The sequence below is a fragment of the Corvus kubaryi genome, unplaced genomic scaffold (assembly GCF_017639235.1).
Source record: "Corvus kubaryi isolate FWS band 111438036 unplaced genomic scaffold, C.kubaryi_AGA036_p1.0 71, whole genome shotgun sequence".
NCBI classification, from domain to species: Eukaryota; Metazoa; Chordata; class Aves; order Passeriformes; family Corvidae; genus Corvus; species Corvus kubaryi.
The window spans coordinates 2948031-2963716 of record NW_024582059.1 but is presented as its reverse complement, the minus strand read 5'-3'; the positions used below and the strand labels follow the sequence as shown (position 1 = coordinate 2963716).

The 15686-nt window shown below is 50.5% G+C and overlaps 1 protein-coding gene across 9 annotated transcripts in view; it reads left to right on the top strand.

Moving 5' to 3' along the window:
• Window positions 1–12005: 12005 nt before the first annotated feature.
• The window catches only part of LEF1 (lymphoid enhancer binding factor 1), a 71589-nt gene continuing 67908 nt past the window's right edge, over window positions 12006–15686 (top strand). For 4 of the 9 annotated variants that reach the window (XM_042049651.1, XM_042049645.1, XM_042049653.1 and 1 more), the window contains exons 1-3: window positions 12699–13004; window positions 13869–13932; window positions 15401–15534. In XM_042049651.1, coding sequence (XP_041905585.1) covers window positions 12795–13004; window positions 13869–13932; window positions 15401–15534 — 408 coding nt within the window. In that variant the 5' untranslated portion in view covers window positions 12699–12794. Of the gene's footprint in view, window positions 12256–12323; window positions 12423–12698; window positions 13005–13868; window positions 13933–15400; window positions 15535–15686 lie in introns of those variants that run through there. The other 5 variants (XM_042049647.1, XM_042049646.1, XM_042049648.1 and 2 more) reach the window with 5 other exon arrangements.

Below are 15686 nucleotides of genomic sequence, written 5' to 3'. Positions count from 1 at the left end.
GATTGATTCTTGTTCACTTTTTACTGCACCAGAGCTGGCGTTAGGATTTGGGGTCAGACCAGCGAAAAGGATTCTGGTGACAATAGCAGCATTCATGAGCTCTGTCAGTGCAGCATGGTTTATTTAATTCAGCAAACACTTAGCTTTGGCAGCAGAGAGAGGCACAGCAATGTAGACAGAAATATTAAGGTAGAAGCGCAGAGAAAAAATATTTCTCCTGGTTAGACCACGTTTAGATTCAAAGGAAAGTAGAGGGGGGAAGCGAGGGAGTGGGATTTTTTTGTTTTGTTCCTGTGTTGTTATTTTTCTGAAATAGAGTCCTGTTCTTGTGCTTCAAGAAACATGAGGTGAGGATCATTCAGTGAGGAAGGCTCTGCAGCTGACAGGTTATAGGGCAGATTAAGCTCAGTTTCTTTAGCTGTGCTTCTCTTCAATCTGAAACACTCTCTCCTTTTTCTCTTTGGATACATTAGCTAAGAGGACCGATACATGGGAGTGAAGACAGCTCAGCTTTCTCAGAAACAGACGCAGCACTGAAGAGACACTCCAAAGAGCCCTAAAAAGTACTTGACTCTTGAATAGGTTAGTATTTAAAACATTGCACTGTGTAAGTGAAAAATGAAAAACTGTTCAGTAGAATATGCACCAACACTATAAAATCGAAGTTTACAAACAAGAGACCCTTTGTTCAGTGGCACCATTTCCTTTGGTGTTAGGAGGCTTTTTTTGTTCCTTTCTGGCTCCAAATTCCCTTAAAGAAACTGAAAACAAATCTTGCTCCAAAATCTTGATGAAAAAAATACATCTAGGTTAAAACACAGAAAAACCCACACGAACTTGATGGGATGGTATACTTGACCAACTCTCCTGTCAAACAACTTCAGAGTTTGGTAGCAATGGAGAAGGGGGGAAGATCCTCATGCACATAAGGGAAATGGCCAACACAACCCCAAAATGTGGCTGATAAATAACATGCAGGTGCAGTTATTATTGAGTGCCCCTGATATTCCCAGGTGACATCATACTGTCAGGTGTCTTACTTTTTTTTTGCTCCAAATGGCTCACAGCTTTTCTGCATGCACTACTCCACAACCATCACAGCTGACAGAGCTGCTTGTGTCAGATGCTGTGAAATTTGAAGGAGCAAGGGCTCCAGGGTACTGTAGTTGTTGTGAGGCTCCTTCAGCTTTATGGAGAGCTCGTCTCACCTTTCCCAGGATAGCATCAGCACAGGCTCACCATGCACTGTAAATCATGTGTATCTAAGCTGCATTCAGCAGAGGTGGGTTTCTGAGAGGGCAGCTGGGCTGACAGAGTTGAGTGAGTAGGTTTGTGTTCTTCTAATAATTTCATTTGGTTTAAGCTTTTAAAGACTTACAAACTTAGAGAGCTGTCCCTATAGTTTTTATATAAATTAAATAAATCGGTGTTCCTGCAAAATGCCTACTGATAATGCCTTCCAGTTATATTGGTGTGTCTGAATGGCCAGACTTACCTTCACTAAAGAGATGGTGCACCGTTTACAGAAACCCCCCTGGGCTGAGCACTATGGTTACTGGTACAGCCCAGCACAATAACTTGCACAGAAGAAAGTCTTCCATCACTGAGGGAAAGTGCAGCCAACACACCAGCCCAGCTAGGTGTGCTCACATTGTCCCACACCTATGTGATCTAAACTCAGTCAGGGCAAGCAGGCAATAACAAATAAATGTCCTGGTTTGGCAACCTCTTGCCTTTCCAGGAAGAGATTGTTTAAACTGCTTCCAACAATCCTGCCAGGGCACAGACACTTTCTTCCTTGGCCTGATGGTAGCCCATGTCTCTCTCTGGGATTCTCCTGCCACACAACAATTTTGAAGGAAGTTCAGCCCTTGGGTCAATCTCAAGCCATGCATTTTCCACATCATCCAGGTGATGGCTGGCATTTAGACTCCTGACAGAAGGAAAGGGGCAGAGAAGTAAATTGTTAACAATTAGACACTTACTAAGTTATATTACACTAATGTCTATTATCAGAGGAACTGGATACTGGAATGGGCTACCCATGGAGGTGGTGGAGTCACTGTCCTGTCCCTGGAGATGTTTAAGGAAAGACTGGATTTGGCACTTGGCGCCATGGCTTAGTTGACATGGTGGTGTTCAGTCATAGGTGTGACTCGATCATTTCAGAGGTCTTTTCCAACTTCATTGATTCTGTGGTTCTGTGGTAGGGAAGGATCTCAGGACCAGTGTGAAGACTTGCTGCTGCCATTCCCTCCTCTACCAAATAGTAAATGGGTGTTTGTGCTTTTGATGGGAGTAAGGTACAAAGGATGCTTTCCTTGCATGACAGATGACAGCCACCACAGGTAGAGACCCCTAGCCTGGTGGGAGGACACCCAGTGGGAGCTCTTGCATCTCTGCAGGGCCCCACTGAACTAACGAGCAGGCACTGGCCCAAGCACGATGGTTACAGGCGTTGCTCCACACTGAGTTATATTTAACACAGGAGCCTAAATTACACAGCAGATCAGGAGGACTCCCCTTGAAAAGGCTAACAAGATGCCACCTGTTTCCCAGGTCAGAGCCAGGATTTTGAAAGCACATGTTTGACAAGACCCAGGTCAACTGAACAAAGTAACATTAATAGGGCCCCCTCCCCTGCTTGGGCACTGGGCAAGAGGCAGCTGCCCTGGTGCCTGGCTGGAAATCAGGAGCAGCCCCAGGGAATCTTGTAGGCTTCCCAGCTGTGGGAAGAGTCCACAGGGAGGATGTGCCGCAGTAACAAGGGAGACAAAAGTGTGACCAAGGGGACAAGGATCTTCTGAGAGATGAGAATGAGCTGAAGGATATTTCATTTCCCCCGATGAGGATAATTCAAATAAGTTCAAAGATACGAACTTCCTCCAGAGCATAAGCTTCTCTGGGGCAGAAACCTGTTAATTTGGAGAGCATACCATGCGTAACAGAGGCTGTGTGGGCAGCTCCATAAACTGTGGAGTGGAGCAGGAGGGGAGACCTTCCTGCCCAAATCAGACACTCACTCAGACAACATCAAATCCACAGCCCGGATCAGGGTGAGGATGAAGTAAATCCATCTTATTGCAGCCCTGTGCAAGAGCTTGCATAAAGCAATGTACCTGGATATCTCCAAGAGCTGCCCTGCACCCTCCCTCTGGATCCACCTCTGGAGTTTGCTTCAGCTGTTTTTTTCAAAAGATCCATAGTAGTTCCACCATTTTAATACCTACCTACAAAACCTCCTGATGCTCTGGGTTTTAGTGAACCACAAACTACCTTAAAAATGCAACATAAAATTAAAGAATTCACTGCTCATAGCTCCAAGTAGGGAATCAAGTAATTAATATACAGCTTAATCTACAGCCTCTGCTGTTCTTATACAGCTCCAGTGCTCTGGCCTGCAGCCCCTTTGCCTTAATTGCTCTCACTAAAGATAGCACTCTTCTATTGCAGAATAATCTGGTGAATCCTATGCCCATATCAGGGCTAAATGCACAGTGTTTAAGAGGAAGAGAGCTCAAAATAACAAGGCGTTTGTTTGCATTCAAGGAAAAATAGAAAAGTTTACTGGAATTCAAAATAATATATCTCATTCTAAATGAAATCCCATTAAAAGCTAACTTTTCTAATTATCTAATATTATTCTGGCTATGGCTGATATCTCATGGATGATCCTTTGCTAACTTATAATGGTGAGCCACAGCCTGTCTGCATGCCAAAGATACCCTCTTTAAAGAAAAACAAATACCACGGAATGCTTCTGATCTTTCTCGTGTAAGGATTTTTTTTAATGAAACACTATTTAGATGCTTCACAGCCAGCAAACGTAAATAAATGTAATAAAAAGTACTCTTCGTTGTGAGAGAGGTCTGAAAAACTGAATTCCTCAAGGGACAGACAAATAAACCAGGGAAAGTTTTATTTCATTATCAACATAGTAGTGGCACACATACATCAGCTGGTATCAATCTTAGTTATAGCCTGAGGCCAGCGACTGACGGCATGCTGCAAATTCAGATTCTGACTTTTCCATCACAGCATGCACTTGAGTAATTTTCTGCAGATTTTGGTTTTCCAATCTGCACTCCTCGGCTGCATCACCTTCCCTGTGCCCGAAATGACTGCCTGCAATTGGAGGTTCAGAGACTTTTTAAGCTGGAGGTTGTATCCGACCAGTTGTTTCATAGACAAAATGAATTTGCCTAATCCTTTTCTGAATCCATTCATCCTGTCAGCCTCCATAACATCTTGCAGCAAGAAACTTCATAATTTAATTACACATTGTGTAAAAAGGTGCTGAAATTAGTAAAAGTCTTTTAGCCAGGAAGAATATTATTATCTGGAGTCTCTTGTTTTGTTGAAAAGCCTTGCTACGTGGGCAAGGACTGCTGGCTCAGCTGCCGACTGGAGGCTCACCCAGACATGCAAGTTTTGCAGCTGCTCCTTGCTTCTGACCAGCACCAAGCAGCAGAGGAGGCAAGGTAGAAGCAGGAGAGAAAGCACAGCTTTCTGTGGAGATGTACAGGCCAAAGGTTGACTGATAAATCATGGTGGAACCTGGCAGATGAGCAACAAGGGCCACAATCTGAACCCTTGCTTCAACCCTCTGCAACAGCCCAGCCAGCCTCAAAGGGTCCCCCTCTCTCATTACCCTTCTTCAGTGGGGCAGGAACTGTTCCCCCCTTAGGCAGGGCTTATTTGAAGAGAGCTTGAGCACCCATGCTCTGGCTGAGCTCAGCAGGAGCCACAAGCAGTCTGGGAGACTCAGAGCAGCATCGCACCGGGAATTTTGGGACTGTAAGTGCAACCATTCACTTACAGTTTTCTCCTCTACCCCATACTGTCCTTAGTGTCATACCTCATCAGCTCTTTTTCAGCTCAGGGTCTCATCTGTAGGTCCCTGCTCCAGCACGATTATGAGTCAAGGTCTGCAGAATTTGACTGAAACCTCCTTGTGTGTGATGTTCCCTCTCCTTTGACAACTCAGCCACACCAGCAGGACTTTTGCTCACATCCCTTTACTTCCCTCAGCCTTAGAGAACTCTAAAGTGCAACTCTAAATTGAAACTCTAAATTGCGAAACAAAACTGCCTGTTTCCCCTGGACATGGACACAAGTTATCCATGAGACCCACTCAAAGGAAAATGGAGCTAAAGGTGAAATGGCCAGCTGCAACTCAGACTGATCTTGCTCTTCATCAAAAGGTGAGACTAACTGCTGTCCCTATAGGTCACGCCTCTCTGCCTTCCAGCCACCATGAAGACTTGTATTTTCAGATCATTACCAGACCTGAAACCATGAAGCTGAGATGCTGAGATCACAAGGCCCTGAACAATACCCCAGACTCCTGCAAACTGCTCTTTCTCTGGCACTTCCCTATCAAACACTGCTGCCTTTGACTGGCATTCAGCTGTTACTGTTTAATACCTCTGTCGGGCAAATTAATGGCAGTTACTTCCATGGGAAGTGAGAAATGGTACAGTAAAATAAGACCCACCTACAAATAACTTTCTCAGCAAGAAAGAAAACTCGCCACCTCATTACTTGCCTTAAACACTTTCCCTGGGGGAGCACCGCATGTTTCACCGAGCACAGCAAGATCCTTGGTACAGCCTGGCTGCTGTTCCCCCTCCCCATCCAGCTGCGTTTCAGCGATGGACTTGGTCAGACAGAGGTCAGGGAATTTAAAAAAAAGTAAATAGGAGTCATGTACTGGGAGCACACATTCACTGCATTGCTGAACTGTCTTACTAACCCGGGAGTAGCCTCCCACACTCCCATGCCGTTAGTGCACAGCTGCTGCTGGAAAGTTGCCTGCAGAGTCTCTGTCTCCTCCCACCTCTTTCAAAGGACCTTGTCTGGAGCTACCAGGCTTCTGCTGGCAATATTTGTCAGGGAACAGAGGACTACTGTCACTTACAAACAAGCAAAGGATTACAAGATGCTTTGATTTCATTGGGAGCACAGAAAGGGAACGATCGCCATTTCAAAAGCTAGAAGGAAACACTGGTGCACAGTCAGCTCTGCATGTTCATTATGTATTTGGCAGAATATATCAATTGGTGTATGCTGAATTCCAAAACAGGTCTAGCTAGAGCCATGCCAAGTGCTATTGTAAAAGGGTGACTGCTCCACAAAGCACCTCATATACTTATGGGGCTCCAGATACTAATTTTGCACTGTACAAGCAAGTACAAACAGAAATAAACATTTTCAGCATAAGGCTTCCAACGGCGCGTCCACAAAACCCCCGGCAAAAGGCCCTCAGTGGCTTTCCCTGGTGCATCCAAGAAGTTGCAGCATGAGACACTCACCAGCACTTCTGAGTCCAAGCTAGAGGTGCAGAAGCAGGACTCGGTTGGAGGGGCCTTTGCAAACCTGCCCACAGACACTGCCCAGGGTGCGGCATCCTGGCTCGTGGGGATGGAGAAAATCTCATCTGTTCTGGGACGCGTATAACATTTATTTATTCAGGAGCAGGACTTCCACCTCTAAGAAAGTAGGAAATGTTGACGTAAATGGGCAAAACTGCTACTCTGAAATTAAAACACATTTCTTCAGCCAGAATCTCACATTAATGTGGTGCCCCACAAAACTAGTAAAGTTTGGATTTTCAAAGGCCCCTTCGGGGATATTTTACTCTACTCCCTTTGAACATCTCTTTGGTCCTTTCAAAAATGCCAGCCTAAAAATCCCTGCTGGGGGGCAGCATGTTGCCTTGCTCTTTTCAGGTCTTACCTTTAATACAACATTAACCTCATATTTTGCATTTTTCCAAGCATGGCTTTCTGGGTTTGGTACTGAGTCCTGCGTCCCCTTTTATCCACATTCTGTGGATTATCTGATCTGATGAGTCATCAGAAATAATCCTGCAACGGCACTGCTCGATGTAAGAGTTAGTTTGCAAGCTACTTTGTGTCATCATTTATTTGAGTAAACCATGCCACCTGCCCTGTATTTTATCTTGCACTTTAAAAAAAAAGAAGAAAGCTGCCACTAACTGCTGACTATTTTAATCTCAAAATTAGATAACAACACATTTGTGAGATCTGAGCCACCAATGCCTTTCTCTAAACAAAAGCTCTTACAGTAAAAATGCCCTGGTAAGATTTGCCCACTCAAATCTCATAAAGCCCATGTTGTTGCAAGAGCTAAGAAAACCTAGCTCTTTCAATAGAGTAATTCTGGGCTAAGAACATTGATGGCATCCCAGAACTGGAAAGCTGGATGTGTAAATTAAAAAGCAAGAAAGCACATATAAACTCTTAATATCCTAATACCTATTACATGTGATCTCTTTCAAAGTAGCTTTAAATGAGAAGTGCAGTTACTCTTTGATATAGCTGCTAGAAACATAGCCGGGATGCCCTTTGTTATAAATTTAAAAAATGAGTCCACATTTCATAAAGGCTCATAATAAACGAGTCTTCAAAACCAGTACATATTATTCCCTTTTTGATTTTTTCTTCATTTAAAACATAAATCTGCACCAAATACAGAATAGTTCCCTTCACTCGGGAGAATCCTTTTGACCTGACTGTTGGAAAGGATCCCTTTCAGCCACCGTGACAGAAATGATCATACGTGCAATGAGAAATCCCCTCCACACCACACGTAAGTTCCCTCAGGGCTACCAGGAGCTGGCCTCGGCGTCATCTGGAGGCCACAGCAAGTGACCCATGCTGATAAGCAGCTGTACATAGGCCATGGAGTGTGAGCCACAGTGTCTGCAAGCCAAACCTGGACCCAAATCCAAAGGTATGTACCTGGTCACCTCTGAAAACACTGGAAAGGAACTGCACCACCAAAGGGACCATCTGCCTGGTACGACACAAGAGTGAGGGAGGACACTGGGTTTTCACCCAAAAAAATCCTGATCTGTTATTTACAGCTTTCCCTAAGGCACTCATCAGAAGAGCAGAGAGCCTCTTTAAACACAACAGTGCATTTATTCTCACAGGGTAAAAAAAGAGTCTTAGAAGTATTATCCTTGTTTTAGAGGCACAGAACAGGTCCATATTTCTAAACACATCCATACAACCTGAGGCAGCCTGGGGCTTGCTCCCCAGTGATGCTGTGCAGCAGTGGCATGTGCAGGACGCCACAGTGATAACTGCAGAGCCCGGGCTAATCATCACATCCCTGCTCTGGCCCTGCTCACCCCATGTCCTGAAGGAGGAGGATTTATTTACTTCAGAAAGAATTTGGGAATTCAGCCTATGTATTCAACTTGCACATAAGTCACGGATGTTATCTAAATGGGGTGGCAAACGCAGACCCAGGGAACACGCATAACTCAGTCACGTTGCCTTGAAAAGGCACCGAAAAGGCTCGATTCGAGAAATTTTAAAACGCAACATTCTTTGTTGTGCTTTGCAGCCCTGAGGGAGCAGCGGGAGCCGGGTGACCACCCCCGCAGGGCCGGGGCGGCTAGGGTGTGCAGGGCGGCGGCGGGGCCCCAGGGGTTCCCGTTCCGCGCCCCAGCTGTGCCACCCCTGCACCGCGCAGCTCAGAAGGGAGTCCCGCTGCCCCTCAGCCGCGGGGTGCGCGCCTGGCCCGCCGGGGAGCCGCGGGACACAGCGGGGGCTGCCGCAAAAGGCGCCGGCCCCCAGCGCACCCACCCCTCGGGGGACCACCCTCGACATCGCTTCCCAGGGGGAGAAAAAACCGCAGGGGGTTTGCCTAGAAAGACTCCCTTCGAACCTCCGAACTGCCCTGTCAGGCGGGAGAAGGGGATTTTTGCCGCCGTTTGCCCGTTTCTCAGGCAAAGTTCTCAGAGGAGTTCTGCCCCGCGGGCGCGCAGCCCTGGCCCGGCCGCGCTCGTGGACGCGCTGTCGGGCGGCTCTTCCCGGCGGAGCCCGCTTGGCTCCACAGCCCGGCGGCTTTAAACAAAAGCTTTCGTCTGTTGGTTCGCTGGTTGGCTTCTATTTTTTGGTTTTTTTCTTTTCAGAAAACAACTGCAAGCCCCTTTTGCGAGAATATTTTTCCCCCCTCCCTCCCGCCGGTCCCCCTGACCACCATGTACTCCCCCTGCTCCCCCTTGCCTCCGACTGGCATGCGTCCAGGACTGAGGAATTTTTTTTCTTTCCCCTTTTCTACTATTATTTATTTAATTATTTAATTTCACTTTATTTCCACTGCGCATTTCGGCTCCAGCTCCCCAAACTCTTTGATCTCCCCGGCTGTCTCCTTACCCGGAAGAAAACCCCGGCTCTCTCAGCTGGGAGCTCAGCGCACACGTGGGCGCCCTGGCGCGCCTCCATGCTCCTGCCAAATTTAGTCACACAAAGGGCTCGGGGGGGGACTGGGGGGGGATGAAAGGGGCCGCCGGCGGGACATCAAAGGCGCCGCCGCCCCGCCCCACTCCCGCCCTTCCCTATAAAGGGGGCGCCGGCGGCGGACGCCGCTTCGCACGCGAGAGTGTCCTGTGTCCCCACGCCCCGCTTATTGCGCCCGGAGGGATCGTCAGTGGCACCGCAGCTTCCCCCCTCTCCCCGGTCAGCACCCCTGAAGCTCTACGGGGGTCGTCCCGCTGCCCCGAGTGCTGGTGCTCAGCTCGCCCGGGGCCGGTTTCCCCTCCCTGGGTTCGACACCCTCCCCCCCCCCCCCCCCCCCCGCCCTGAGTACGGGCAAGCCGGGTTGGGCGTCGGGGAGTGCTCGAAATGCGGGTCCCTTCAACGCTGAAATGCAAAAAACCCCAACAAACAGAAACTCCACAACTCCCTCTGAAAAGCCGATACCCACTCAAACAACCGAAAAAAAAAAAAGCAAAACCTGCCCAAAATTAAGAAACAAAGCAAATAAACAAACAAACAAAAAACCAACCCAAACCATGGGAAAATATAAACTCACACTAAAAGCAAAAGAGAAAAAAGGAAGAAACTCCTAAAGCGAAAAAATCACCCCTACGAAAGTACCAAACGGCGCGGTAGCCGCTCCGGAGCCGGGTGCCGGGCGCGGCGGCGAGCGCACTCCCGGTGGCCCGGGGAGGCCGGCGGGTCCCGGGTCGAGAGCAGGGCCACGGTGAGGTGTCCCCATACCCCGGGCCTTGTCCCCCCCCCACCGGCCGTGCCCCAAGAACTGCGAGTAAAGCGACAGCTTTGTGTTGTCTCCAGTCAAATCTGACGTTGGAGTTGAGGTTTCCTGAGTTTATCTTCTTGTCATAAATCATTACGGTTTCCACACACACATTCCCCCGCCCCGGTCCCGTCGCCCCCACCCCGGCCCCTTCTTGCCTTCAAAATCCTTCCACCAAAAAAAACGATCCGGGAAAGACTCCAGCCCACGTGAAGGGATGGCGGAGGGGCGGGGGGAGGCTGCTTTTCCAGAGGGACCCGGTAATGAAACAGAGGAGTGGCCGCGCTGCCGGCTCCTCCGGCGGGGTCCCTGCCTGCTCCCGGGCCGCACCGCCCCGTCGGGGGGAGAGGGTTGCGGTGCTCAGCATGTCGCCGAAGGTCTTTTTCAGAACAGGACCGTCCCGGGGCAGCTTTGCCCGGCCCGGGTGTCCCGTGCCCGCCGAGCGCCAGGAAAAGGAAGAAGGGCGAGAGGGATGCGGAGATGTGCATCTCCGCTCAGGAACTCTCCCTGAGCTGTCTGTCGTTTTCCGAACAACCTCTTCCCCATCGCCTCTCTGCAGCCGTCTCCGAGAGAGAGGGGGTCTCCCTACATCTGGGGAGCAATGCACAATTAAGCCCCTTCCCAGGAGTTACATTTCTAATTTCTTTCTTTCTCGATTATTTATTTCACGCACTTGTTCAACTTGGCAAGTGCGTCCCCCGTTTCCCGCTACCTTGCTCCCTTTCTCGGGGTTTGGAGGGTGTCATTTCTCAGCTGGATTTTAATTACCCGTTCGCGGACGATGACGCAGAGCCGCGGGCGGCGGCGTGGGCAGCCGGGCTCAGCCCGCCCGTGTCCCGGCCGGCGGTGCCGCCGTGCCGAACCCGGCATCTACTGAAAACGGATTGAGCATCCACATACTCCCGTTCCTCCGGCTGCCGGAGCTTGAAGGTTTAGCAACCTGACGGGGCATGTGCAAAGCACCAAGCACACTTTTCCGATGCCAAAATACTGGGAAGTTGTTTCCTGCAAAATGTGCGCCCATCGCGTTCGCAAAATAAAAGTTGCGGATCCTGACGTTTCCCAAGCGCAGCGTCTGCTTTTGTCTGGATGATTTTTTTTACTGTGCTCGTGCCCTGTTGCAGGGCGATGCCGGATCAGCCGGGAGCTAACGGGGCAGCGCGGTGCTGGAGGAACGGGACAGGGTGGAGGGGTGAACCTCCGTTACTGCTCTGGCTCCATTTACCGGTCCGAAACTGGGACGAGCTCACCGCGGCGGGTTTCGCCCTGCCTCTCGGGGGCTACTACTCGTTTCTGCCGGGAACTTGCTGGATTCAATGGGGATGTCTTAATTCTGCCCTTCGTCCGAAGCGGGCGTGGGCAGAGCCTGGTCAATCCCTCACATACTTCCCACACCGGAGCAGCGCCATGTGGCGATGGGGAAGGCTCAACAAAGCAGCCCTAAAAAAGCAGGTCTGTCCGCCCTTCCCGGGGATGCAGCTAGTGCCTGTGCCCTCCTCGGCGGGCTTTCGGCTGGGGAGGGACAGGAGCGGCAGTGCCCCGGTGTACCCCCCGCGACCCGGACACCCGTACACACAGGCACAAGTGTGCATGTAGACGCACACACGGACACAGGGACACACAGAGAGGCTACTCCGCGCAGCCAGAGCAAAGTTTGCCCGGGGGCAGCCCCGCTCCCGCTCCCCCCCGCCCCCTCCTCCCTCCCCGCTGGCGCTGGCCCCGGCCCCATCCTCTCCCCGCCCCCGCTGCCCGGCCCTCCCGGCCCGGACACGGTGTCAGTCACGGCGGCGGTTCCTTTCATCTCCACCGCCCCCGCCCCGCCCCGCCCCGACGGCGGAGGGAGGGAGGGCGGGAGCGATGCTGAAGTTGCGCTGCCGCCGCCGCTCCGCGCCCCACCGCCGCCCCCCGTGGGGCGCCGCGCCCGCTGGCTGCGGCAGGAGGCCCCGCACCGGGCGCTGAGCGCGGAGGCGGCCGGGGGCGCCGCGCCGACAACTTTTTCCCCTGCCCGCGGGCGCGGAGGGAAGCGGGGGGGACATCTCCCCTCCCGCTCCATCCCTCCCCTCTTGCTCTCCCTCCCTCCCGGGGCTGTTTCTTTCTCGGCCCCTCGCCCCTCGCGGTGCCGCCGAGTCGAGTCCAGCCGTGCCCGGAGCCGCGGACGAAGCGGCGGACAAAGGCCCGGTGGGTGCGCGGCACGGGCAGCGCCGGCCCCTTCCCCCGGGACGCCCCCTCCCCCTGCCCGCCTCGCCCCAGCCATTTTAACTCGGTCCCGCCGGGGTGGTGGCAACTTCACTCAGAGGCGAAACGCGGGCGGGCTCCGCTTCCCTCCGCGTCTCCTCGCCCTCAGGGTGAGCCCGGGTCCCGGCGGGGGATGGAGGGAGGTCGGGTCTCCTGGGGGGCGGTCCCTGGCGCGGTCGGGACACAAGCGGGCGTATTTCGACCTACTCCGGCCGTGCGGCGCGTCGGGGCGAGGGTCCCCGCGACGTCGGTGTCGTGCGGAAGACGGGGTACCTCGGCCCCGAGGGGGCGGGCGGACAGGCGGGGGTCTCCGGCTGCCGAGAGCAACCCCGAGGAGTTCACGGGATTTTTCCTTCTTCTCTCCTCCTTCTCCTCCTCTCTCCTCCTCCTCCGCCCTCCTCCTCCTCCTCCCCCCGCTGCTCCTCCCGCTCCCCTTCCCGCGGCGGGCCGGCGGCCGCAGCAGACGCCGCGCTGCCGTGAGGATGCCGCAGCTGCCGGGGGCCGGGGGCGGTGGGGGGGACCCGGAGCTCTGCGCCACCGACGAGATGATCCCCTTCAAGGACGAGGGGGACCCCCAGAAAGAGAAGATCTTCGCCGAGATCAGCCACCCCGAGGAGGAGGGCGACCTGGCCGACATCAAGTCCTCCCTCGTCAACGAGTCCGAGATCGCCCCCGGCGCCAACGGGCACGAGGTGCGCGGCCGCGGGGGCTCCGCGGGGCAGCGCGGACGGAGGGGGCGCGGGATGCCGGAGGGCTCCGGCCGCCCTGGCGGGGGAGGGAGCTTCGGCGGGGCACCGGGGAAGCCTCTGTCTTCCAAATTTCTCAAAAGAAATCATCTTACCCCAAAGCCTGTCTCCAGAAGTGCGTCGGGCAGAGCCGGGCGGGCTCCGCGCTCTGGGATGCGCTGGAGGGGCTCGCCCCTTCCGCGCTTCGGCCCGGGACGAGAAAGTTGCCGCGAGTTCCCCGACGGTGCAGTGGTATTAGACCTCAAGCAGCCATGAAATTTCCTCAGTAAAATCAGCGGGGTCGGAGCATTAGCTATAAACTCTTTAAGGGATTTGCATAAAACTGTTTGGGAAGAAATTCCCGACTCTAAAACAACTTCAGGGCGAGCGGACAACTTGCCTTTTTAAAAATCTTATTTAATTTTTTTCTTTTTTTATTTCCTTTTTTTTTTTTTCCTAAAGATCTGCTAAGGAGGGCAACCTGATTTTCATCATTATTTTTGGTATCTTTTTACCAAGAGCGTTTTGACCGCCAGAGTGCTAAATATTTTCCAGAAATGATCCACTTTCATTAAATGCAGGGTGCTTCTGCTCGAAATGCTTTGCAAAGCCATATAGTTATTCATGTTGTCATAAAACAATCGTTTACACAAACATTTCTGGTACAGTTGCCTTCCAAGTGACTTAAGAGGAAAAAGAAAGATGTTTATCTCGTGTTCTTAACTTCTTTCTTCCTTCAAGGAACTGTAGCAGTGTGACTGATAAACGAGCATCCATACAATGACTTTTCTTCTTTTTCTTCCTTTCTGATGGTGGATTCCTTGTGGTCAGGTTTCCAGGCAGACTCAAGCACAGGATTCCTACCATGATAAAGGCAGAGAACACCCCGAGGAAGGTGAGACGCGCACAGTCCTGTCTTGCAATATTGTCCCTCTGTGACCCTCCACACAGTCCTCAAACTGAACTTGGTTTCTTTTGGAAAACATAAATTTAGTGTCTTTTGGGGGAGAGGGATGCCAGAGCGCTTTCAAAGCGTATTTAAAAGGGAGATGAACGTGCAGCACGTTTATCTTGAGTGACCAAATGGTATTTCTGTTGTTTAGGAACTGATAAGTAGGCCAAATGGATCTTCACTGAAGAAATAACTATTTTTAGGATATCAGCTTAAACACATTTATCTCTTTGCTCATACAGTGTGCAGTTCTTTTCAGAAACCCTCTGCTTTTCTCCATTTAAGTGACAGCCAAAGTCTGTCACTTAAATGTCCTCTTTCGAATCTAAGTATGAACAGACCTCCTACATTTTTTAATGTACCGACTGGTTAATTTTGATTGAGAAGGACAGAGGAAATAGCAGAGTTCACTGAATATCATTTAGGAAGCTGGACACGCGTGCAAAGAATGTGTGCTTTGAAGGATGGGAGATTATGTTTAAAATCAAATTCTTATCATCGCAAACTAATCCAGATTATAAATTCCATATAAAGACAGACACAGTTAAGTCCTGGTGCTTGCCGGCACTCTGTGGCCATCTTCCTCCAAATTTGTCATTAAACAGCCTAAAAGCAATGATGTCTATGCTCAAAGCATTTTGGCAGTGAAGGGGAGGTGATCAGCTCTGGATAGTTTTCTTTTCAGCTCTGCATCTTCTTAAAACCTCACTTTCAAATAGTAACCTTGTCAATGGGCATGTAGGTGGGAGACTTGTTCATCCCCATTTGCAGGACCTGAACCCAAACACTTTATTTTCCTACAAATAGCCTCCCTCATTTGGCTTCCTTCTTGACTGTAGTACCATGTGTGCTCAACAGCCCCCCTCCCAAATTGTTAGGATCTCCTTCCAAGCCACCCCCTGCCCTTTAATTGTTCCCAATGAGGATAGCCAGAATGAATTGTTCGCTGCACACACTGGCTCAGCAAGAGAAGGAAACTATTATATCTAGTTATCACAGCCTTGTCCTCCCTTTCCTAACAATGATGTTGGAAACCCACACTGGCAATAATTCTGAATCCAAAAATCCTAGAGGCATGTATAAAATTGGGGAAAGCTGCTACTTGAGAAATGTGATGTCATTGCTAATGTGTCTACTTTGATTTGAATGTGTACTAGCAAAATGAGGCTATTCTGTGTTTTAAACATAAACTCCTCACTGAGAGTACTTGCTCCTTTAAGAATTAACTCTTTGTAAAAAACAATTTATTACAAATTGCTTCGTATTGCTTTCTGTCAGCAGTAATTTCCATGAGTAAGGAAATATTTGCATGCAGAACATTTTTATATATGCACAGTACCTATTTAAGTGCTCTAACTCATGAGAAATGCATATGTGGGGAATAATGTAATCATTGTTTCGTCTTCCATAGGAAAGCATCCAGACAGTGGCTTATACAGCAAGGGACCATCATACTCTGGTTATTCTGGGTATATCATGATGCCAAATATGAATAACGACCCATACATGCCTAATGGATCTCTGTCGCCACCCATCCCCAGAACAGTGAGTTATCTCTTCCAAAGGCTGGTTTTGGCAAGCTGGGTTTCCTCCTCTTTGGTCTGCAGAGTCTGTTTACAAGGGGGTCTTTTGAGTAGCTTCAGTGACGATGAAGGTTGAGCTTCTGCTGTTCAGAGCCTCTGTCCAGTGGAGTTTGA